A 26821-nucleotide genomic window follows, 5' to 3' on the forward strand; every position below is an offset into this window, starting at 1 on the left:
GTGACCCTACCCTTATCCTAAATTCAAACATAAGACCCAAAATCCATCAAACCCATCCATTTTGACCTGCTGGTTAAGAATATGTTCCCACTACAGAATTTCTGCACAGAATTAAAGGGGTACTCCACTGGAAAACATTTTATTTTTTAAATGAACTGGTGCCAAAAAGTTTAACAGATTTGTTAGTTACAATCCTTCCAGTACTTATCAGCTGCTCTTATGATCCACAGGAAGCTCTTTTCATTTAGAATTTCCTTTCTGCCTGATCACAGTGCTCTCTGCTGACGCCCCTGTCCATTTTAGGAACTGTCCGGAACAGGAGAGGTTTTCTATGGGGATTTGCTCCTACTCTGGACAGTTCCTAAAATGGACAGAGGTGTCAGCAGAGAGCACTGTGGTCAGGGAGAAAGGAAATTAAAAAAGAAAAGAACTTCCTGAGGATCATAACAGCAGCTAATAAGTACTGTAAGGATTACAATTTTTTAATAGAAGTAATTTACAAATCTGTTTAACTTTCTGGCACCAGTTGATTAAAAAATAAAAAAATAAATGTTTTTTTTCCAGTGGAGTACCCCTTTAAATGAGAAAATTCAGTACAGATTTCACGTGCAGCAGTCACCTCCAGAATCGGCGCCAAAACTCTACGCGGACATCCATACCATAGTGCCGTTCTGGCAGATTCCGGCTAATAAATATATTCATTGTTTCGGCGGAGTCCAGAATTAGGATTTCTGTGACCGTGTGCACAGTGCCAAGGGGAAGCTGCTGCACTGGAATTTCCCGGCTAAAATGTTATAGTGTGCACGGGCCCAAAGGAGAGTACAGTGTCGTACAGTGCTTTGTTATCAATGCGGAATCGGTCTCTTTAGGGATCAGCGAGTCCCAGCAGTCGGACCACCAATTGGATTGGAACGTAATTGTACATACGGATAAGGAGAAGAAAAAATAAGGGGGAAAAAATAAAAAAAAAGTTCTAATTAATGTGTTAAATCCCTGTTATTCCTGCGCATGAAGAGGATTCTGCTGTAATTTAGTTAATAGCAAAATACAGGAGAGAAATTAATACACAAAATACATCGGGGCGAGAAGCGTCAGGTGAAAGCAAAGGATCCAGCGACTAACAATTCCAGACAACCGAGAGAAATAGGAACAAAAAGAAAAAAAAGAATACAAAGCCTCATAACTACATTCAGATAATATTCTATCCGGTTATCAGTATGAGCAGCCTGTAAGAACAAGCAGCGTCCTCCATCATCCCAGCAGTCCGTCCACGTTACATGCAGCCTGCATGCTACTTCTCAAGGCTCCGCAGCGCCGGAGGGGCCTCACTTCTCTGTTTCATAGAGCCGATCCCGTCAGCAGCTCGAGTCTCTTCATGTTGAGCAAAGGGCTATCTGCTCTACTTTGCCAAGGTCCATTAGAAGTTGTTTGATCCGATGTTTCAATTGTGGAAGCCTCGCGAGTGGTTCTGGCGGCTCGAGTTCACCGGTGTAGTCCAAAAAACTTTCTAGAACTGAAAAACAAAAAAAGTTAAAATAGTCTTTAGAATTATTGCATAAAATCTTAAAGAAAAAAAAGTAAAAAAAATTAAAAAGTACATTAAAAAATAAAGATCAATTGTATTTTTCCTGGAAAAATGTAACCCATTATGGTGGAATGCTTTCTGGGCCTTAAAGGGGTACTACTCCGCTGCTCAACATTTGGAACAAACTGCTCCAAACGCTGCAGCCGGGAGCTTGTGACATCATAGCCCCACCCCCTCATGCCGTCACACCCCACCCCCTCAATGCAAGTCTATGGGAGGGGGCGTGACAAAATTTCAAACTAGGGATCTTAGAGACTGTAGGCACTTTTTGCACCATTTATTTTAAAAATATAAAATTTGTAGGGTAAAACTGAAAAATAAATAAGGCCGAGATCACATCACGTTTTAGGCCATACAGGACCGCATACGGCTGGAGGGGTGGTGAGGATTTTACCAGATATAATGCTTGGTTCCCTTTAAGGAGCATTCAGTATAGAACCAGTTTGCACCCCACTACTGATCAGACGCTCACCATCAAGCTCCTTCTCTATAAAATCCATTCTGTGAGTAACTTCATCCTGCAGGGACTCCAGATGGGTTAGAAGGTTGAGTTGCCACTGTAGCTGTGAACTGACCGTAGCGTCCCCATTGTCTGCGGGCTGAGTGTGCTGCGATTCCTGAGGAGGGTTCCTCTTTGATAAACACTCTCTGACCTAAAAACAAAAAGTGAATAAGAACATAAAAAAATACATACACCACCTGTGGGGGGATAATCTATGACAGCAAAATAAGCCATTAAAGGGGTTATCCAGGATATATATATATATATATATATATATATATATATATATATATATATATATATATATATACTGGCTTCAGAAAGTTAGGCCCCGTTCACACTACGGAATTCCCGCAGAATTTCAGGGCGGAATTCCGCGGTGTGAACTTTAACATTAGTGTGAACGGGTTTCCGTGAGACCGCGAAATTTCAGCGGCGGACATTTCCGCCGCTGAAAGTGTTTTTCCGTGCAAAGAAAGAACATGTTCATTCTTTGCGCGGATTCCGCGAGCACTGCATAGCAGTCAATAGTGACGGCTCAGTGCCCCGCAGCCCTAGCGCCAAAGTACTTCTGGCGGTGGCCGCCAGGCAGAAGCTCCGCTCGCGGAATTCATCCGCGAGAATTCCGACGTGTGAACGCACCCTTAAACAGATTTGTAAATTACTTCTATTAAAAAATCTTAATCCTTTCAGTACTTTCAGCTGCTGAAGTTGAGTTGTTTTTTTTCTGTCTAAGTGCTCTCTGATGACACCTGTCTCGGGAACTGTCCAGAGTAGAAGCAAATCCCCATAGCAAACCTCTTCTACTCTGTGCAGTTCCCGAGACAAGCAGAGATGTCAGCAGAGAGTTCTGTTACCAGACAGAAAAACAACAACTCAACTTCAGAAGCTCATAATTATCTGAAGGATTAAGATTTTTTTAAATAGAAGTCATTTACAAATCTGTTTAACTTTCTGGAGCCAGAAATAAAAGTTTTTCCCTGGAATACCCCTTTAAGGGTCTATTCACACGGCAGAATTTCCGCTTGCGGAATTCCACCTCAAATTAAAGCCCATAGACTTCTGAAAGTGTGAATGGGAGTGCGGAATCCCATAGGAGTCTATGGGCTTTAATTTGAGGACGAAATCTGCAAGCGGAAATTCTGCCGTGTGAAAAGACCCTAAGAGCGCTCTCACTTTACAACATATCAAAAGTTTATTAGAGAGATGACTTAAGTTATGGTCAGAGGGGGTCTGAGTGTTGAGACTGTGACCAATTACTAGAGAAAGTCGGAGAAGAGTTCACTAAGGGTAAGCGACACTATGGAATCTCAGTTAGTGGAATTCCACTCAGATTCTGTTTGGTGTAGGCCGGCACAGACCTGTTCCATCACCATTGACGGCAATGCAGTCCGCAAATAATTCCACTTAAAGTATGCACATGTAAATTTTTTTCGGCAGGTCAGTTTCAACAGCGGAGTTCTCTCTGCTGAAATTCCATAGTGTGAATGGGTCCGCAAGTGTGTTTTCTCCCATCTCCATGCCCTGTGACCTACCATGTAAGTCTATGGGACTGCCTTTATCAGCCACACACCTCTCAGGCTGCATTCACACCATGTTTTTGCAATACAGTTCCTGTATCAGGTTTTTGATGAAAAATGTATTCCTTAAAACCGGACTAAACTGTATCAAAACGTGTACAAATTGTATCCCGTATAAGGTTTGAAAAATGATGTCAGGTTGCATCGGTTTTTTTAAGAAAAAAAAACAAAAAAATAAACGTATGTTTAACTTTTCACTCCATTATGAATAAAGTTTCACTTGTTTGATTGAAATTCCAAGGAAAAAACTGTATGGTGCAAACCAGATAGAACCGTACGCACATACAGTTCTCATTGACTCCCATGTTAGAAAAACGTTTATGATTTCAATACAGTTTTTCATCCGGACCAAAAACAGTGGTAGGCTACAGGAAAAAAAAACCTGACAAAACTGTACAAGACAAAACGGATGCCACCGGATGCATTGTTTGGCTTACTGTTTTCAATGGAGAATCAATGCATACGGTTTTCAATATGATTCCGTACGGTTTTCAAATTGAAAACGTATATGGGAACTGTACTGCAAAAATGTGATGTGACTGCAGCCTCATTCGTCCTAGGGATCGGTCGGATGTGAACACAGACAGATTAGGGCTGGGCGGTAAGACCAAATGTGTGTATCACAGTATTTTTTTAAAACTTTTGGCGGTTCCACGGTATATAACGGTATTTCCTAGAACGCGCCCCCCCCATTGGGGTAAATACTCACATATCACCCGCATGCACTGCCCACCTCGTCCTGTTTGTTGCGGCCGCCGGCGCTGGCCTCTATACTGTGCAGTAGCCCTATGCCCGGGCTGCGAAAGGTAAACAAAATAAACTTTAACGCACCTACGTCGGCCTTACGCTGGGGACGAGAACGTCGGAGAGCAGTCAGCCTATCACCGGCCGCAGCGATGTTCCGCCTCGGCCGGTGATAGGCTGAGCCCACTGTCATGTAAGAAGCCGGCTTCTTACATCACAATACGATCAGCCTATCAGCGGCCGAGGCGGAACATCACTGCGTCCGGTGATAGGCTGGCGGTTGTCCGACGTTCTCGTCCTCAGGAAACAAGTGAGGCCGGTACCGGACCAACGGGAGGAGAGTTAAAGTTTATTTTTTGCAGCCCGGGCATAGGGATACAGTGTACAGTATAGAGCAATGGTCGCCAACCTGCGGACCTCCAGACGTTGCAAAACTACAACTCCCAGCATGCCCAGACAGCCAACGGCAGTTTTGCAACATCTGGAGGTCCGCAGGTTGGAGACCACTGGTAGAGTGTCAGCACCGGCGGCCGCAATAAACAGGCCGAGGAGTGCAGCACATGCAGTTGATATGCGAGTAGTACCTAGATGAGCGAAACCGATATTGCGGAATGGGTTAAAATTCATATCGTGCAGCACAAAAATTTCGGTATTCGGTATGAACCGGTATACCGCCCAGCCCTAAGACAGATCAAAACTTTATTGATCATGTGATTGCTCTGGAGCAAACCAGTCCCAAGTGAAGAAGTGTGAAGCCTCCATAGTGCGGCACCAGCTTTATTCAATATATTAGAGCAGACCAAAACACATGGACACCCCCCCCCCCACCTCAGATTGATGGCGACAAGAACGGGCATTGACAATGCTGTTATCATACCTAAAAGGGGTACTCCAGATACTTAGCCCCTAACCTGTACATAGGGATAAGTTTTATAAAACAGGTCTCCTCAGCTGGGCCCCCGTCTCTCCCCAATCAACCTATCGGTCAAGTCTTCTTCCCTGGGCGCATTCACACCACGCTTTATGTATATGGCGAGCGCACAGTGACCCCCCCCCCCCCCCGACCTACGATGGCCCCAACATACGATCATTTCAACATACGATCACTCTCAGAGGCAGCATCAATATAAACGGCTATCCGGCAGTGCAGACTGCTTCAGCTGCCACCGGATAGCCGTTTATGGTGCCCCGTGTGGTCCGGTGACGATCACTTACCTGTCCTCGGGGCTCCGGCGCGTCCTCTTCAGGATCCCCTGCATCATCGGCGCTCTCCATCGTCGTCATCACGTCGCTGCGCACGCCATCCCGTCATCCAATAGGAGCGGAATGCGTACCGACGTGATGGCGGCGACTGAGAGCGAGGATGCCGGGGGAGCAGAGGCCTTGCCGGAGGGTCGGGGACAACTCGGGGACAGCGATGGAAGGCGACATCGAGGGCACCGGTGACGGACCGGAGCGGCAGGGACACGCGAGTATAACCTCCAATACCAGTGGTCTTCAACCTGCGGACCTCCAGATGTTGCAGAACTACAACTCCCAGCATGCCCGGACAGCCAACGGCTGTCCGGGCATGCTGGGTGTTGTAGTTTTGCAACATCTGGAGGTCCGCAGGTTGAAGACCACTGTCCTATACTTTACATTGCACGGATCCCTCATGTTGAGAGACCACTGTTATCGCCCGTATTTATAGATGAAAACTAAAAATAAAAAAAATAAAAGTGAATCCAGTTTTGTAAGGTTTAACCCTAGAGATGAGCGAACTTACAGTAAATTTGATTCGTCACGAACTTCTCGGCTCGGCAGTTGATGCCTTATCCTGCGTAAATTAGTTCAGCCTTCAGGTGCTCCGGTGGGCTGGAAAAGGTTGATACATTCTTGGAAAGAGTCTCCTAGGACTGTATCCACCTTTTCCAGCCCACCGGAGCACCGGAAAGCTGAACTAATTTATGCAGGATAAGTCCTCAACTGCCGAGCCGAGAAGTTCGTGACGAATCGAATTTACTGTAAGTTCGCTCATCTCTATTTAACACACTGAGGCTGTGTTCACATGGGACATTGCGCACATTTGAATGATCTGGAGGGGTCTAGGACCGATCAGAAATACGACATCTTATAGACGGCATTGCATCAGAGTGCAGAATCTGCAGAAAATAGACATGTCTATATTTTCTGCGTATGCTCGAATCAGAATTCCGCCATGTGCACAGTGCAGCAGAATGTCCCCGCGCAATTGTTTTATGGACATTCCGCCGTGTGAACATGGCCTTATGGTTCCGTGCGGTTTCAAGCCAAACAATATAACTGTGTCCTACTGAGGCTCTCTCTCTACTATTCCAAAACTGTATACGGTTTCTTATAGTACTGTAGACCATGAGAACCAATGAAAACCTTGTTTACACAGATTCATTTAGATTTAACCTCTAAGGGTACGGTCCCATGTAGAGCTAATGCAGCATTACGCTGCACAAAATGTGTAGTGCAGCAAGAAATATGCTGCATATTCTGCGATGAGCATACGCACAGGGTCCCCGCCCCCAAACCTTACTGAGCACACAGGGCTGCTGCCAGGAAGCTCTGTGCGTATGCTCATCGCAGAATATGCAGTGTAAGCGCAACGTGGAACTTCTGCCTTTATCGCCTTCTAATAGCCATAACTTTCAATTTTCCACCTACAGACCCATATGTTGGACTTTGTTTTTATTTTTGTACGTTTTTATGGCATCACTCATTTTACCACAATCTACAGTAAAAAATATAAAATAAATGAATGTTGGGGGGGAAAAAAAATCCACACCATTTTGCAAATTTTGGGGGCTTCCGTTTCTACGCACTGCACTTTTCATTAATAGAAAAATTTTTTTTTTTTATAGTCCCCATTGGAGACTATTACATGTAATCTTGATTGAATACACTGAAGAGTGCTGCTCAATAGAACAGCATTGATCAGTGTTCCATTCCATCAGCGCTCCATTACTACAGGCTGGCTACAGTATTGGAGCACCGATTGGACGGAGGCAAGGCCTCCCGAGAGGGAGTGGTGTGACGTCACGTCTCCAGTGCCGGAAACTGCACAGAGATCGCAGGGGGTCCCAGTGGCGAGCCCCCCGCAATCAGACATCTTCTCCCCTATCCTTTGGATAGAGGATAAGATGTCTATGGCCAGAGTACCCCTTTAATGCTGGACAACACCCTAGCCAGTGATGTCCAGTATTAGCCATGGCTCCTGATAGCAGTCGAAACCAACTGGCTATGAAGCGTGTGCCGCAGGGTGTACATTTATGCCCTGTGTCATTTTAGGGGTTAAAAAGTGTAAATAAAAATGAAAGAAAATTTTAAAATATGAATAAGCCACTACCCCAGTATAAATTAAAGAGTAGCTCCCACCATTTTTTTTTCCTGTCCCTACCTATTGGTTCTCTCTCCCTAACACCCTCCCTGCCTTTACATTTTTTTCCCTACTTTCTAAATTGATTTTTTCATAGCCGTAACGCTGCTCACTCTGCCTGAACAGGAAGCAGACTTCCCCAGCAGGCGTGACATCACCGAAGACTGCTGGGTGCCGACTTTCACCCTTACCTACCCAGTTTCCCCAAAACACACCCTACCCCGAAAATAAGCCCTAGCTGGATAATCGGGGTGGGCTGCAATATAAGCCCTACACTGAAAATAAGCCCTAGTGTGTTTTTTGTGACTAAAATTAATATAAGACCCGGTCTTATTTTCGGAGAAACACGGCAGTCTATGCAGCGATCTGATCGGGAGATGAGTGGCCAATCACATGGCAGGCTGCTCAGGGGTCTCTTCCTCTCCGTTTCTCACTGCATGTGTTGCATGTTATGGGAGGGGGGGGGGGGGCGGGGAGTATAGGAGCTTCGCCGGACCTGCCATGCAAAATTCTCTGCCGAGACCCTGGACCTCAGATCAGACTTACCCCAAAAGGACATGTACAGTCCTGGAGCATCAGCGCGGCACTGATATTCTGTGCGCGTGAGGCAGGGAGCGAGCGCAGGCTGACTGAATTCGGACCAATTAACCAATCTGATAGGTCCGAATTCAGCAGCGACGTCACAGCAAGCTGCAGACGGCCACTAGGAGGGAGACCCCTAGTGGTGGAATTTCAAATGGAAAATACAATATTTTAAGCACAAAAAATATAATGGATGTATATTAGAGATATAGTGACGACACTTCCACCCTGCACTTACAACCAGCGCAACCTAGCGATATCCATTGCTACCAACGATCCCCAATATCGCTGATTCTCACCAACGATCCCCGCTGACCTTCTGGAACCACAGGTATTATGTTCCCAAGGCCGGGAGCTTCCTGTGCCAACCTGTGGGAACCCACAGCACGGACACCAGATTTATATCTCAGCAGTATTTCTGTTACTAAGAGATACATATATCTATATCTAGCTTTTTTTAATCTGTAGTAAGGGCCCAGCTCAGACTCCAGCTTTTGATATCTGCTTTTTTCATATGATTTTTTTATCATTAGCAAAAAGACGTGATTATAGAGAAGTCAGCTACATCCTATGTTATATTTGTAATGTATTAATTCTGTCTGCACCTTGAGATCTGAATTGCAGTTATTTTTTGATTGTAGGTCAATACTGTTACAAAGTTTGCCAATTTGTGCATTCATCTTTAGTTTTTATTTGTACCATTTTGATACTGATCAGACTTTTTGATCCTTTTTACAAATTATTTTTCTTACGTTAACACCATTCACCGTACGGGGTTAATAATGTTATATCCTAAAAGTTTCAACAATTCCACACGCAGTATATGTTTTTTTTTTAAATTATGTAAAACTTTTAATATAGAAGGGATTAGTCTGTGAATTCTTCTTCATTTTGTTACTTTATTGGTCCCCTTAGAGGACTTTAGAGGAATTGTAGATTCTGTATACAGATTACTGTACCTAAACAGTGGATCATGAGTGTCACTAAACCCCATAGATACTTTAGAAGCTGTGATGATGGCATCTAAAGTGTTAATGGTTGGCACCAGCGCGGTCGCTGGGGTCTGGCGGTTGCTGACAGCTCCTGCGGAATGCTGCTCAGGGCAAAAAAGTCCTGGTGCATTAAAGGGGCACTCCGGCCCTAAGACATCTTATCCTCTATCCAAAGGATAGGGGATAAGATGTCTGACCTCAGAGGTACCGCCGCTGGGGACACCCCGCAATCTTGCATTCGGTACCCACCTCTTTGAGCTGAACGCCATGCTGCCAGCTTACAAACTGCCGGCTATGAACCGAGGGGCCGGAGTATCGTGACGTCCCCCCCCGCTATGCAAGTCTATGGGAGGCAGTGACGCCCCCTCCCATAGACTTGCATAGCGGGGGCGGAGCGTGACATCACATGGGGGCGGAGTCATGACATCACGACACTCCGGCCCCGCAGTCGGTACCCGGCAGTTTGTGAGCTGGAAGCGCGGCGTGCAGCTCAGAGAGGTGGGTGCCGAACGCAAGATTGCGGGGGTTCCCAGTGGTCAGACATCTTATCCTTTGGATAGGGGATAAGATGTCTTAGGGCCAGAGAACCCCTTTAAGTACAAGTGTGGACATTTACATACAATGTAAAGGGTGGAGTCTGCTTAACATTATTATAACCATTACTGTGCTGATCTTCTACACTGCTTAACTGGCTCGTCCCGAAATGGCAACCATTGTATGGCCGGGCTCCCGATTCGAGCCCATGCCATACTGATTCCTGTAGCTGGGGGCCGGTGTTAATATCAGACAAGCGGCGATTGCCGCGGGCAGCTATTAACCCTTTAGATTGCCGCTGTCAACTTTGAGGGACATTTAAGCCATTCCTGGTGATCCTGTGGCAATCCACTTCTGAGGTTGCCGGAGGGCTTAAAGGGGTATTCCAGGGGAAAACTTTTTTTTTTTTTATATCAACTGGCTGCAGAAAGTTAAACATATTTGTAAATTACTTCTATTAAAAAATCTTAATCCCTTCAATAATTATCAGCTGCTGAAGTTGAGTTATTGTTTTCTCTGTCTGGCAACAGTGCTCTCTGCTGACATCTCTGCTTGTCTCGGGAACTGCACAGAGTAGAAGAGGTTTGCTATGGGGATTTGCTTCTAAACTGGGCGGTTCCCGAGACACGTGTCAGAGAGAACTTAGATAGAAAAGAACAACTCAAATTCAGCAGCTCATAAGTACTGAAAGGATTACGATTTTTTAATAGAAGTAATTTACAAATCTGTAACTTTCTGGAGCCAGTAGAGATATAGAATATAGGATATAGATATAGAATATAAAATATAGATCTAGAATATAGATCTAGATATATTATATATAAAAAAAAGTTTATAACCCCTTTAACTCAGGCCCTGTGCTGGCTGCTGCGCTGTGAATGATGAAACCTGGCAGGACCAGGCTTTATCAATGGAGCGCAGAGCACACAGATCAATTGGGTTCTATGAAACCACATTGATCTGTATGAGGAATCAAATGATTCCTCCCAAAAGTCTAAAAGTGTTAAAAAATAAAAAATAAATTGAAGTTTAAAAAACACCCATTAACCCCTTCCTTATTAAAAGTTTAAATCACCCCTCTTTTCCCAAATTCCATATAAAAAATATATAACCATAATAAAAAATAAATATGTGGTATCGACCCGTGCGGAAATGTCCGACCTATAAAAATATATCGTTAATTAAACCGCACGGTCAATGGGGTAGGCGCCAAAAAATTCCAAAATCCAAAAATTGCATATTTTTGGTCTATTTTTATATCATGAAAAATGAATAAAAGCAATCAAAGTCCGATCAATACAAAAATGGTACCGCTAAAAACTTCAGATCACAGTGCAAAAAATGAGTCCTCATACCGGCCAGTACACGGTAAAATAAAGTTATAGGGGTCAGAAGATGACAATTTTAAACGTATTAATGTAGTTATGATTTTTTTTCCAGAAGTGCGACAAAAATCAAACCTATAAAAGTAGGCGATCATTTTAATCGTATGGACCTACAGAATAAAGAGAAGGGGTCATATTTACCGAAAAATGTACTGCGTAGAAACGGAAGCCCCAAAAAGACTAGGAGCGAAGTACTCGTTTACGTAAATTGAGCCAAGTTGTAATGCCGCACACAACCTAAGAACCGGAGTAGTGCTGTTTTTGGAACAAATTAGCCGTTTTTCTATTTCTGGATAATTCTTTTAAAGAGGTTTTGCCACATGAGATTAAGTATTTGATCAGTGAGGGCATGATCACAGGGATCCCCATTGATCTAGTGTTTAACCCCTTAAGGTCAAGCCCATTTTGGCCTTAAGGACACAGCTAATTTAACCCCTTAAGGACTCAGGGTTTTTCAGTTTTTGCACTTTCGTTTTTTCCTCCTTACCTTTTAAAAATCATAACCCTTTCAATTTTCCACCTAAAAATCCATATTATGGCTTATTTTTTGTGTCACCAATCCTACTTTGCAGTGACATTAGTCATTTTACCCAAATATGCACGGCGAAACGGAAAAAAAATCATTGTGCGACAAAATCGAAGAAAAAACGCCATTTTGTAACTTTTGGGGGCGTCCGTTTCTACGCAGTACATATTTCGGTAAACATGACACATTATTCTGTAGGTCCATACGGTTAAAATGATCCCCTACTTATATAGGTTTGATTTTGTCAGACTTCTGGAAAAAATCATAATTACATGCAGGAAAATTTATATGTTTAAAAATGTCATCTTCTGACCCCTATAACTTTTTTATTTTTCCACATACAGGGCGGTATGAGGACTCATTTTTTGCGCCGTGATCTGAAGTTTTTATCGGTATGATTTTTGTTTTGATCAGACTTTTTGATCATTTTTTATTAATTTTTTAATGGTATAAAAAGTGACCAAAAATGCGCTTTTTTTGACTTTGGAATTTTTTTGCGCGTACGCCATTGACAGTGCGGTTTAATTAACGATATATTTTTATAGTTCGGACATTCACGCACGCGGCGATACCACATGTTTATTTTTTTATTTTTTTACACGGTTTTATTTTTTTTATGGGAATAGGGGGGTGATTCAAACTTATTAGGGAAGGGGTTAAATGACCTGTATTAACACTTTTATTTTTTACTTTTTTTTTGCAGTGTTCTAGGTCCCATAGGGACCTATAACACTGCACACACTGATCTCTTACACTGATCATTGTTATCTCATAGGGACCTATAACACTGCACACACTGATCTCTTACACTGATCATTGTTATCCCATAGGGACCTATAACACTGCACACACTGATCTCTCATCCTGATCACAGGCGTGTATTAACACGCCTGTGATCAGCATTATCGGCGCTTGACTGCTCCTGCCTGGATCTCAGGCACGGAGCAGTCATTCGCCGATCGGACACCGAGGAGGCAGGTAAGGGCCCTCCCGGTGTCCTGCAAGCTGTTCGGGACGCCGCGGTGAAATTTCACCGCGGCGGTCCCGAACAGCCCGACTGAGCAGCCGGGTCACTTTCACTTTAGAAGCGGCGGTCAGCTTTGATCGCCGCTTCTTAAGGGTTGATACCGCACATCGCGGCGATCGGCGATGTGTGGTATTAGCCGCGGGTCCCGGCAGTTGATGAGCGCCGGGACCGACGCGATATGATGCGGGATCGCGGCGCTATCCCGCTTCATATCGCGGGAGCCGGCGCAGGACGTAAATATACGTCCTGCGTCGTTAAGGGGTTAATTATTGCTTTTTTTCCCCATTTTTTTTTGTGCAATTTTTTTTAGTGCGGAAATTTAAATGAAAACAACAATCTAGCAAATTTTGGAGGGTTTAGTTTTCACACTGTACACTTTATGGTAAAAATGACCGGTTTTCTTTATTCTGTGGGTCAATACGATTAAAATGATCCCCATGTTTACATAGTTTTCTATTATTGTACAGCTTTAAAAAAAAAAAAATTCACTTTTTTTAAACCAAATTAGTACGTTTAAATTCCATCTATTTTGACCACCTATAACTTTTTCACTTTTCTGTATAAGCAGCAGTATGGGTGGGGGGGCTCTTTTTTGCACCGTGATCTGTACTTTTTAATGATACCACATAAAACTTACATTTAATATACAGTGGTCCCTCAACATATGATGGTAATTTGTTCCGAGAGGACCATCATATGTTGAGTACATATGTCTATGGAAAACTGGTAATTGGTTCCCGAGTGCATGAAATTTCAACCCAAAGTAAAAATAACCAAAGTACAGATTTGAGGCCCGGCCCGGGGGTCCTTGTGCCCAGGCCCGGGGGTCTCTGCTGTTATGTCCTGGGGAGAGGGGGTTATAGCTGCCACTGCCATTGGGTGAGGGGTTAAGTTAACCCCTCACCCCGCGGCAGCATTAACTACTAAGTCATACTCATCAGCTCCTCATGTCTTCTCACGGGCAGCGCTTCTCAAACGGCGGCGTAGGCGCAGGCTGGCGACGTCACTGTCATGATTGTGGATTCGCCAATCAGCATCAAGAGGACGACTCCGGCGCAACGGCAACCCGCACAACGGCACCCCACACCATGGCAACCCGCACCACGGCGCCCCGCAGCCCGCACCGGTAAGTAAAATCAGTGATGGCCCCACAAAAAGTATCGTATGTCGATACTTACTTCAACATACGATGGCGTTTGAGAGGCCATCGTTTGTGGAAAAAAAACGTATGTCGGGGCCATTGTAACTCGAGGGACCACTGTAATATATAATATAATACCACATACATTTTTTTTTTTACATTTTTTATTGGAATATGATGTGACAAAAAAGCAGCAATTTTGGACCTTTTATTTACGTTTACGCCGTTCACCGTATGGGATCATTAACATTATATTTTGATAGTTCGGACATTTACGCATTGCGGCAATACCAAATATGTTAATCAATTAATTTTTACGCTTTTTGGGTGTAAAATGGGGAAAAGGGACAATTTAAATTTTTATTGGGGGAAAGGATTTTACATTTTCTGTCCATTTTAGGAACTGTCCAGAGTAGCCGCAAATCCCCATAGCAAACCTATCCTGTTCAGGACAGTTCCTAAAATGGTCAGAGGTGTCAGCAGAGAGCACTGTGGTCAGACAAAGGAAATTCAAGAAAGAAAAGAACTTTCTCTGTAGCATACAGCAGCTAATAAGTACTGGAAGGATTCAGATTTTTAAATACAGTGCGCCCTCAAGTTACAATATTAATTGGTTCCAGGACGACCATAGTATGTTGAAACCATTGTATGTTGAGACCAGAACTCTATGGAAACCTGGTAATTGGTTCTGAAGCCCCAAAATGTCATCCAAAAATAGGAAAAAGTGAGAATTAAACAAAAATAAGTAGAGAACTAATATAGATAAAGCAAATCCTTACATATAAAAGTAATAAAGATCTGCTGGGAGCTGTAAATCACTGTCTATATCAGTGATTCCCAAGCAGGGAGCCTCTAGCTGTTGCAAAACTACAACTCCCAGCATGCCCGGACTGCCAAAGGCTGTCCGGGCATGCTGGGAGTTGTAGTTTTGCAACAGCTGGGGGCACGCTGCTTGGGAAACACTGGTCTATGTAGAGGACAGGAGCTTCTTCAGGGTCCTGTACAGTACACAGTGTCCTAAAAAAGTAACATGGAGTCGCCCCAACCTGGTGTTCAAAGGAGCAGGTAACCATGGTACAGGTAAAGAGTACAGAACATGTAATACCTCCCAGTACTGTAGGGGGCGCTATCAGACACCAGTCAGTGCATGCACTTCAGTAATACAGGGGTTTTACCAGTGAATGTTCTTCCAGACATTGACACATTTCACAGATCTGGACTGTCTGTACATTGTATGTTGAGTCTGGTTTCAACTTACAATGGTCCAGAAAAGACCATTGTATGTTGAAACTATTGTATGTTGAGGCCATTGTAAGTTGAGGGATCACTGTAGAAGTAATTTACAAATTTGTTTAACTTTCTAGCACCAGTTAAAAAAAAAAAAAAATTTTAAAAAAAAGTTTTCCAGGTGGAGTACCCCTTTAAGCAAGAGTAAGTTGATCCCACGTCTACTCACCTTACAATAGTTATGCTTTGATTCGCTTTCTACCTTTAGCAACTCTCTGTCCAATTCCCAGCCCAGTCTTTCAGCAATGGAGTCCTCCCTGTTTTGCCGTATCCTGTCTACTCCACCATCTAATGATGAACTGCGAGTCTCTACCACCAGTCTCTGCTCCACCGCAGGGTAATAGGTCCGAGGTTTTTGGTAACAGTGTTCACTGGTGATATAAGATTCCTCCACAGAAGGAATTGAGGAAGGTTTATCGGCCGCTCCATTGTAAGTCCTGTAGTTTGTGGAATCCTCTTTACAGGAATTCTCCTCCACAGTCCGTCGGATGTAACATCTGTCATTTATCGTATGTTGTTTCCATGGCTGGCCCCAAAACCGTAGATCTGGATGCTCTTTGCTTCTGTTAAAAAAAAAAAAAATCAAAAGATGGACGTTACTGGTCTGTGTCTCAGCACAATGTTAAAAAGTACATGTAAAATCTTACAGAATTACCCACAAAACTAAAAGGGATACCGATCAAAATGATATTTACAGCGTCCTGATCGGTCGCTGCGTTCCGGTGAAATTCATGTTTTTTTTTGTTTATGCTAATTACTTGCTTGGGCGGAGCTACGAACCATACTCTGGGCCAGTGTTTCCCAACCAGGGTGCCTCCAGCTGTTCCCAAACTACAACTCTCAGCATGCCCGGACAGCCAAAGGCTGTCCGGGCATGCTGGGAGTTGTAGTTTTGCAACAGCTGGAGGCACCCTGGTTAGGAAACACTGCTCTGGGCACTGTGACGTAATTTCCACCCGGCTCATCCATATTCATAATCCCCCTCCCTTCTCGCTCGGCCCCAGTAAGGGTACGTTGACATTGCGGAATTTCAGCAGCGGACAATTCCGCCGCTGAAATTGTTCCGCGCAAAGAAAGAACCATGTTCATTCTTTGCAAGGATCCCGCGAGCACTGCATAGCCGTCAATGGAGATTCCGCAGTGTGAACGCACCCTTACTGTACAGCGCATGCGCCGCTTCCTGCGTACATCCAAAAGCGGCGTTCGGCTCAGCTTCACTAAGGAGCCTCCATGCGTCGTTAGTGAGCAGGGAGGGGAATTATAAATATGGATGAGCCGGGTAGAGCGCCCGCCCGGCGAAGAGGACAGCACAGTGCCCAGAGCATGGTTCATAGCTCCGCCCATGCCCAAAGCAAGTAATTTGAATAAACTGATGTGATTATGTGCTTACAGCCCAACACCGTGCAGGATGTTTGGCATTTGCCAGAGAACACCAAGATTGGTAAATTCACCACTGGCGCCCTGTGCTCTTCACAGATGAAAGCAGGTTCACACTGAGCACGTGACCGATGTGACAGTCTGAAGACACTGTGGAGAATGTTCTGCTGCCTGCAACATTCTCCAGCATGACCGGTTTGGTGTGGGTCAGTAATGGTGCGGGATGGCATTTCTTTGGGGGGGGGGGGGGGGGGGGGCGGCACACAGCCCTCCATGTGCTTCCCAGAGGTAGCCTGACTGCCATTAGGTACCGAGATGAGATCCTCAGACCCCTTATGAGACCATATGCTGGTGCAGTTGGCCCTGGGTTCTTCCTAATACAAGACAATGCTAGACCTCATGTGGCTGAAGAGTGTCAGCAGTTCCTACAAGAGGAAGGTATTGATGCTATGGACTGGCCGCCCGTTCCCCTGAATCCGATTGAGCACATCTGGGACGTCTCGCTCCATCCACCACAGACTGTCCAGGAGTTGGTGGATGCTTTAGTCCAGGTCTGGGAGGACATCCCTCAGGAGACCATCCCCCACCTCATCAGGAGCATGCCCAGGCGGGGAGGTCATACGGGCACGTGGAGGCCACACACACTACTGAGCCTCATTGGGACTTGTATTAAGGACATTACATAAAGTTGGATCAGCCTGTAGTGGGGTTTTCCACTGTGATTTTGAGTGTGACTCCATATCCAGACCTCCAGGGGTTCATACATTTGATTTCCATTGATAATTTTTGTGTGATTTTGTTGTCAGCGCATTCAACTATGTAAAGACGAAAGTATTTCATACGATTAGTTCATTCATTCAGATCTAGGATGTGTTATCTTAGTGCTCACTTTATTTTTTTGAGCAGTGTATTTCCTCTGGGTCTCTACGATAAATAGGAAGTGTATGTACTATAAATATTCCCCCCACTGATTGCAATAATACAATGTAGTGGTTGGTATATGTACTTACTGCAATATACTCATCTTCAGCTGCAAGCCATGCAGAACCTCGATCACACGCTGCACATCTCCTAGGAGCTGGTGTGTTGCAATAATCTTCTTTGCATTTTGATGAGAGTAGTTTTCCTCTAGAAACGACAGGCCGTGCATGTGCCCTTCATTTAGCCACTGTTTGTCGTACCAGTACTTCAGGCTCACACGTTGCCCTGGAAGAAAGCGGAAGGAAGACATTTTACGGAGACAAAAAGCGAAAATCTGGTTTTCTAGAAAGGAATAAATAAATAAATACATGCAGTCCGTAGCACAAAACATTCCTGAAAAATGCCAGGGTGCCTCTAACTGTTGCAAAACTACAACCCCCAGCATGCCCAGTTAGCCAAAGGCCAGAGGCATCCTGGTTGTTGAAAAACTGGTCTAAGGGAAAGACAGCAAAGTACAAAAAAGGGGGAAAACACATAAACACACATTATATAATAAACCAAAAACATACCTGGTGGATCCTGACAGACATAACACATGTATTTTTCAGGTACAGTGTCTTCTAATAGCCCCATGCAGACTCCATGCTGCCAGCACAAACATTCTTCACACTGCCAAAAACATAGTTATAAAAGTGAGGGTGCACTTTGTAGAAATTACACTTCTAGATGGGGGCTAAAGGTATTTATTTATTTATTTTTTTTTTTTAAGTGTACTGTCACAAAAACATCTCACATGTCAAAAGTTATTGGTCAGGGCAAAGTTTGCCATCCAGGGTGCCTCCAGCTGTTCCAAAACTACAACTCCCAGCATGCCCGGACAGCCTTTGGCTGTCCGGGCATGCTGGGAGTTGTAATTTTGGAACAGGTGGGGATAGTCTGGTTGGAAAATAGTGGGTCAGGGACCCAGTATTCACACTCAGGCAGATTAGTAGAATGAGCGAGGAGAGAACTCCACCAGCTCTGTGTCTGTGTGAGCAGGATGGCCCCATAGACTTAATTTATGAGCCATTCCTGATCATGTGACCACACGAACACCTCCAAGGAAATCTCAGGCATCACGCCTGATGAAGCGGTCTTCTGCGAAACGCGTTGCATTGTGGGTAATAAACCATCTTATTCCTGAACGAGATCCACGCGCCTTGCTTGATCCTGAGATTTCCTTGGAGGTGTTTGTGGAGAGCGCGAGAGAGAGCGACTCCTTTTCTCTCTCTCTCTCTCTCTCTCCCCTATCCATCTCTCTCTCTCTCTCTCTCTCTCTCCTATCCATCTCTCTCTCTCTCTCCTATCCATCTCTCTCTCTCTCTCTCTCTCTCTCTCCTATCCATCTCTCTCTCTCTCTCTCTCCTATCCATCTCTCTCTCTCTCTCTCTCCTATCCATCTCTCTCTCTCCTATCCATCTCTCTCTCTCTCTCCTATCCATCTCTCTCTCTCCTATCCATCTCTCTCCATCTCTCTCTCTCCTATCCATCTCTCTCTCTCTCTCTCTCCTATCCATCTCTCTCTCTCTCTCCTATCCATCTCTCTCTCTCTCTCCTATCCATCTCTCTCTCTCTCTCCTATCCATCTCTCTCTCTCTCTCTCTCCTATCCATCTCTCTCTCTCTCTCTCTCCTATCCATCTCTCTCTCTCTCTCTCTCCTATCCATCTCTCTCTCTCTCTCTCTCCTATCCATCTCTCTCTCTCTCTCTCCTATCCATCTCTCTCTCTCTCTCTCCTATCCATCTCTCTCTCTCTCTCCTATCCATCTCTCTCTCTCTCTCCTATCCATCTCTCTCTCTCTCTCCTATCCATCTCTCTCTCTCTCTCCTATCCATCTCTCTCTCTCCTATCCATCTCTCTCTCTCTCCTATCCATCTCTCTCTCCTATCCATCTCTCTCTCCTATCCATCTCTCTCTCTCTCTACCTTATAATAAAAGTTACTTATAATAAAAGTTACAAGACAACCCATCACATTACTGCAAAACATACCAATGCAGTTTTTATTAAAACTCAGCATAAAATAAGCCAATAACCATAAAAATGATGTCTCTTGTCTACCTGGATCATAAAGTCATTCTCTTCCTGCACTTCACACATGCAACGAACTATTTCACACTCCGCTTCATCGTCCTCCATGTCTTCATCCGCATTTGTCACATCTATTTCTTCATTGTAGTCGTCATCCTCCTCCTCATCATCATCGCTCCAAAGCAAGCTTTCTGTACACGAATCACTCAGCGTCTCCTCATCTGTTTAGACAAAAAGATAAAGTGACCACCATGTGCTACTGTGTTGACTTATCACTGGCTGTTCGGCCATGCTGGGAGTTGTAGTTTTGTAACCTCTGGAGATCCACATTCTGGAGAGAATACTGAATACTTTTATAGCTACTCACCGCTCAGTTTGGATGTATCTTTGCGCTTCAAGTGATCAGATGTTTTTATAGAGCAAGAGATTTTATAGTCTGTACCAAGCTTGATGGGGTCGGGCTTTTTGGGGGACAGCTCCTTTGAAATGTCCACATTTTCTTCACTGCCAGACAGTTCTAGGTGAGACACAGGAGTGCAAAAAAATTGTGATAAGCCAACGCAGTAAAGTAGTAAGGCGCAAGATATGTGGAATCTAAGTTTATTAATTAGTTTTATATTAGCACAAGAAAAACACACAAAGAAAAACACATTTGTTATTTCCACGTGAGGAATTGTCCTAGGTATTAGAATACAGTGACCCCCCGACCTACGATCATTTCACCATACGATCACTCTCAGAGGCAGCATCAACATACGATGCTTTTGTATGTCGGGGCCATCGCATAAACGGCTATCCGGCAGCGCAGACTGCTTCAGCTGCCACCGGATAGCCGTTTACGGTGCCCCGTGAGCTCCAGTGACCATCACTTACCTGTCCTCGGGGCTCCGGCTCGTCCTCTTCGGGATCCCCTGCATCGTCGGCGCTCTCCATCGTCATCACGTCGCTGCGCACGCCGTCCCGTCATCCAATAGGAGCGGCGTGCGTAGCGACGTGATGGCGGTGACGGAGAGCGAGGATCCCGGGGAAGCAGAGGCCTTGCCTGAGCGGCGGGGACACCTCGGGGACGCGGCGACAGTGATGGAGGGCGACATCCAGGGCAGCGGTGACGAGCAGTGATGGTCCGGAGGGGCGGGGACACGCGAGTATAACCTCCAATACCAGTGGTCTTCAACCTGCGGACCACCAGATGTTGCAAAACTACAACTCCCAGCATGCCCGGACAGCCGTTGGCTGTCCGGGCACGCTGGGTGTTGTAGTTTTGCAACATCTGGAGGTCCGCAGGTTGTAAACCACTGTCCTATACTTTACACGGATCCCTCAACATATGATGGTTTCAACAAACGATGGTTCATTTGTAACGGATTTCCATCGTATGTTGAGGGACCACTGTATATAACAAGGTTTATGTTCCTGCATAAAAAGCAATCACAGTGCAAAAGAAAAAGAAAAAAGAAAAAAAACACAGCACTTATTTTTTTCATAAATATTCATTCTTACCAACTGGGAAATTCTGCAGTGTGTACAGTGCAGCAGGATCCCACCGAATACAATGGGAAGCTGCTGCATCTAAATTGTCTTGGCAATTGTGAGCCTGGAGCATTGCTTTTATATGAACGCTCCTGATTTCTAAGGGCAAAAGCACCAGGGCCGGCCTATAGGCAAAATAGGCAGCCGCCTAGAGCGCACTCTCGATGGGGGCGCCACTCTGTCCGTAGCAATAAAGTTGGCCAGCATCTGAAGCACCCGCCCATCCAGAAAAACCCTGCCACGCGGCCCCCCCCAGTAGTAAGGGGATTACATGAGGAGGGGGTTTGTTACAGTAGCACTACAGTAGTTTTGTAATTCCATGACGGGGAGGTTTGTTACAGTGTGTAACCCCAGTAGTAAGGTGAGGCGCGTTAAAGGGCGGAGCCAAAGGGCGAGGTCATGGGGCTGCAAAATGAGCGTTTGCCTAGGGGGGCAAATATCCTTGCACCAGGCCTGCGAAGCAAACTCCAGAAATTCCAGATGCCTCCGGAAAAATGAACACGTTCAGAATGCTTTGCAGTAAATGGCATCTGCTGCATACTCCCTAAAATTTCTTAGTGTGCATTGGCCCTAAAGATTGTGCCCATTTTTACCTACCTGACTTTGTCTTCGTTTTCTTTTTTGATTTAAGGCTTAAAAGGTCTTTGAACTTCTCCTTTACTTTATCCTTCACTGTAAATAAAGATTGAACACATTATTTCAGGAAATTAAATACAAAATCTGAGGCGTGCTAAGGCAGAATTGACACATATGGACTTTCATCTACTTAAAGGGGTACTCCGCCTCTAGACATCTTATCCACCATCCAAAGGATAAGATGTCAGATTGCCGCAGTCCCGCTGCTGTGGACCCCGCTGTAATTACTGCACAGAGCGAGTTCGCTCTGCACGTAATGACTGGCAATACAGGGGCCAGAGCATAGTTACGCCATGGGTCCGCCCCTCATGACATCACGGCCCGCCCCCCTCAATACGAGTCTATGGGAGGGGTGCGTGGCATCGTCACACCCCTGCCATAGACTTGCATTAAGGGGACGGGCCGTGATGTCATGAGGGGCGGAGCCATGATGTCACGCTGCTCCGTCCCTTGTATCGCCCTTCATTACGCACAGAGCGAACTCTCTCTGTGCGGTAATAGCACAGTGCCGCAGCGGCAATCCCGGGGGGTCCTCAGCAGCGGGACCGTGGTGATCTGACATCTTATCCCCTGGATAGGGGATAAGATGTCTAGGGGCGGAGTACCCCTTTAAATAGGCACTGTCATGAACTTTTTTTTTTTTATATGTTGTAGTACTAATGTACTACAACATATTTCTAATATACTTTATTTTTTTTTATTTTCATAAAAAACCTTTATTTTGAAAGCCGGCCACTAGGAGTCTCCCTCCTAGTGGCCAGCTGCAGCCTGGCGTGACGTCACACCTGAATTCGGACTGATGCAGGCCTGGCAATCGTTCCAAATTCATTCAGCCTGCGCTCGCTCCCTGCCTGTCAATCAGACAGGCGGGAGCGAGCGCATTGACTCCTTGGCCTCAGACGCCGGCCACTCCTCCCGCACCATGTCGCTGCTGCCCCTGCACGCCGACCTCACACTCCCTGGCCTCACACGCGTTGTGGGGGTAGCGCCGCGGCCATAATAAAGTTATTGTTTTCACCACAGGGTGCTTCCAGTTGTTTCACCACTACAACTCCCAGCATGAGTCAGGGCAGGCTGGGAGTTGTAGTGGTGAAACAGTTCACCGATACAGGGTGCCTCCAGCTAAGGGCGGAAGTGTGCCCCCCAGCAGGCATCAGTGACGTCGTGCCTGCTGGGGAAGTCTGCCTGGTAGTGAGCACACTACCAGACAGACAAAAAGGCATTTATAATATGTTTAAAAGAAAATGAAAGGCAGGAAGGGGGTTAGGGATAGATGTACAATAGGCAGGGACAGGGGGGGGGGGGGGGGGGGGAGGGGGAATGGTGGGAACTACTCTTTAAAAATGATCAACCCACTTGGACAGGTTTCTCCCATTTTATGCCTTTTTCACAAAAGCTAAAACAATACCCCTGGTCATCTAGGTATGAGATGGATGGGCCATACATGAGTGACTGGCTGTGGATTTTCCAGGCAAATCAAGACAGTCACGGCAGTGGCTCTCAGAAGTGTTTCTATTGCCCCAGTATCTTCTGTTTGGGGCAGACTTGGAGAATGGGCGGAGCTTAGTGACGTCATTGCTGCTGTTTGCTAGCAGTGGGACTCAGCAGAGAACAGCAGTGACGTCACTAAGCTCCGCCCATGTCAAAAGTCGGTCAGTGGAAGATTGCAGAAGAATGGGAGCACGGAAAGGGACAAGGTAAGTATGGTGGTACAAATAGGTATTGCAGGCGATACTGATGACTGACAGATTAGTGAGGGTAACACTGATGACATTTTCTTTAAATGTCCCAATAGTGTATAGGCAGGGAATCGGAGATATAGGCTATAGAAGTCCGGTCAGATGTGGTGACATCACTCGGGAAGGTTAGAGTTTAGAGACAATATTCAGCCATGCCTCCTGAGAGAGCAAAGGATGAGAGTCATCTGAGGAAAAAAGGGAGGAGCAGGGGTGCTGCTGAGACAACACCAACCTGATAATGAGAGAACTACACAACTTCCTGTCAGGGGTGAATCATGCAAAAACATGCCAAAACCAGTACAACACTATAGTGACCCCTCGACCTACGATGACCCCCGACATACGATAATTTCAGCATATGATCACTCTTAGAGGCCATCGCAGGTTGAAGGCAGCATCAACTTACGATGCTTTTGTATGTCAGGGCCATCACATAAACGGCTATCCGGCAGCGCAGACTGCTTCAGCTGCCACCGGATAGCCATTTAATGTGCCCCGTGTGGTCCGCTGACTATCACTTACCTGTCCTCGGGGCTCTGGCGCGTCCTCTTCGGGATCCCCTGCACCGTCTGCGCTCTCCATCGTTGTCATCACGTCGCTGCGCACGCCGTCCAGTCATCCAATAGGAGCCGCGTGCATAGCGGCGACTGAGAGCGAGGATGCCGGGGAAGCAGAGGCCTTGCCGAAGCTTCGGGGACACCCCGGGGACGCGGCGACAGCGATGGAGGGCGACATCCAGGATCCAGGGCAGCGGTGATGGTCCGGAGCGGCGGGGACACGCGAGTACAACCTCCAGTACCAGTGGTCTTCAGCCTGCGGACCTTCAGATGTTGCAAAACTACAACTCCCAGCATGCCCGGACAGCCGATTGCTGTCCGGGCATGCTGGGTGTTGTAGTTTTGCAACATCTGCAGGTCCGCAGGTTGTAGACCACTGTCCTATACTTTACATTGCACGGATTCCTCAACATACGATGGTTTCAACAAACGATGGTTCATTTGGAACGGATTACCATCGTATGTTGAGGGACCACTGTATATGCCAAAACAAGTACAATTTGTGATAACACTATTAGTAAGTTGTGTCCCCTGGGATGATAGATTTACTTCAATAACATTTTCTGATACTGGAATATCCCATTACAGTGGTCCCTCAACATACGATGGTAATTCGTTCCAAACGAGCCATCGTTTGTCGAATCCATCGTATGTTGAGGGATTCGTGCAATGTAAAGTATAGGAAGCTGTACTCACCTGTCCCCGCCGCTCGCGATGGTCCTCCGCTGGGCCCTCCGCTGGGCTCTCCGCCGTCTTCTCCGGTCCTCCGCCGTCTTCTCCGGTCCTCCGCCGTCTTCTCCGGTCCTCCGCCGTCTTCCGCAAGGCCTTACTGGGCCTGCGTAGCGACGTCATTACGCCGCTGCGTACGCCATTCCTATTGGATGACGTGCGCAGCAGCGTATTGACGTCATCGGAGAGGGCCGAGAAGACACCGGAAGACCAGCACTGGACCCGGAGGGCACCCCGGAGCATCGTGGAGGGGTAAGTAATACTCAACGCACCACACGGGGAACATTAAGCTGCTATCCGGCAGCAGCTTAAGCATTTTGCGCTGCCGGTTAGCACTTAATGCGTTGGCCACGACATAAAAAAGCATCGTATGTTGATGCTGCCTCTGAGAGGCCATCGTTATGGTGATTTGATCATATGTCGGGCCATCGTAGGTCGGGGGGGGGGGGGGGGGTCACTGTATAAGTATTCAGAAAGCTCCTTACCACTATCTGAACTCTTTACTGGCTTGCGACAAGACTTCTGAATTTGATTCTCTTTGCTCTTCTCCTTTAGTGTAGGTCTTTGGGCATTCGAGCTGTTTGTTGCTGGGCTTGAATGCCGTCTCTTCTCACCAAGTAAGTCTTTACCGTTGTGGGGTGAACTCCGTAGAGAAATCTGAAAAGGGGTGTCTGGAGAAAGCATAGACGTGTCAAAGAAGATTTAGACGTTAACCACCTATAGGAAGTGACACACATTCATTGACAGGACTAAGGAATAAAACACACAGGGGACACACACGTTTATCATGCTTCAATGTACTCAAACCAGGGTTGAGACCATCAGGTAGACAGCTGGAAATCAGATTATATAATTACTGAGCAAACTGGAAACGAGTGTCAGCGACCATGACCCTATATGATGTAATGGCAGAACGTACTGCTGAACATGACTGACAAGACCTATGTAACTGGTCAGCTCCTAGTCACATAGCATGGATGCCAGAGGGGGGAAAAAACCACAACCCATGCAAATAACATTATTGTAATGCATGGGTTAAATATATTTTCATACTCCATCACATATGCATGCACTCACTAGAATTTATGCTTTGACAGGTAAAACGAAGAACAGTCAACACACAATGATTGGGTTCTAGAATTAGAATGGAAAGCATAAAACCGTAAAGGAGTGAAAAGTGATGCAGCCATCCAACACAACTTTATTGTCCGCAGCTGCAGCGCACAGGGCTACAAACAACTACCTAAAGGGGTATTCCAGGCATAGACATCTTATCCCCTATCCAAAGGATACGGGATAAGATGTCTGATGGCAGGGGGCCCGCTGATGGGACCCTCACGATCTCCGTGCAGCGCCCGGCAATCTCTGCCGGGCTGCTGCTCCAGTCTCGGAAAAGTCAGTGTTTACGGGACTGGAGACATGACGCTACGCTACACCCCCTCCCATAGACATGAATGGAGAGGGTGTGGTGTGAAGTCACGAGGTGGCATGGCGTCACGTTATGTGTCCTTTGGATAGGGGATAAGATATCTATGGCCGGAATACTTCTAAAGGGAATGTCTCACGTTTTTTGATTGAAGCCAGATACTAACACAGGTTTGTTTGTATATAATCCAAATAATTTTAAATTTAGTACATTTATATAGGGGGCGGCCATCAGAGATTAAACAAAAACAACGGCTTCTTCTTCGCCTTGTGTCAGCAGCATAATACCCATGGTCTCCTGTGTCCCCCCCCCCCCCCCAATGAAGCGACCGAGAAACAGTAGTTTCAACTTAAAAAATGACCTATTGTTTAAATTAAGTTTTAAATGACCCATTCTATTTAAAAGGAGCTTTTGAGGCTTTTATATTGATGGCCCCTCAATGTAAAACTGAGGGTCCATTTAATTCCTTCTCCAAATCTGTAAAAATTCACTAGATTAGTATTCCTCCTCAAGACTGTTCTCCAGGAAAGCAGCAGGCCCCATAGCAAACCTCTTCTACTCTGTGCA

The 26821-nt window shown here is 45.8% G+C and overlaps 1 protein-coding gene across 1 annotated transcript in view; it reads right to left on the minus strand.

Annotated features, from left to right (window-relative positions):
- Positions 1-299: 299 nt before the first annotated feature.
- PHF20 (PHD finger protein 20) overlaps positions 300-26821 on the minus strand; it is a 94152-nt gene continuing 67630 nt past the window's right edge. The window contains 9 exon segments of the mRNA XM_056547998.1: positions 300-1513; positions 2058-2238; positions 15440-15833; positions 17658-17853; positions 18138-18237; positions 19668-19858; positions 20005-20154; positions 21765-21839; positions 25314-25499. Coding sequence (XP_056403973.1) covers positions 1374-1513; positions 2058-2238; positions 15440-15833; positions 17658-17853; positions 18138-18237; positions 19668-19858; positions 20005-20154; positions 21765-21839; positions 25314-25499 — 1613 coding nt within the window. The 3' untranslated portion in view covers positions 300-1373.

This window comes from Hyla sarda, chromosome 12 (genome assembly GCF_029499605.1).
Source record: "Hyla sarda isolate aHylSar1 chromosome 12, aHylSar1.hap1, whole genome shotgun sequence".
Lineage (NCBI taxonomy): Eukaryota > Metazoa > Chordata > Amphibia > Anura > Hylidae > Hyla > Hyla sarda.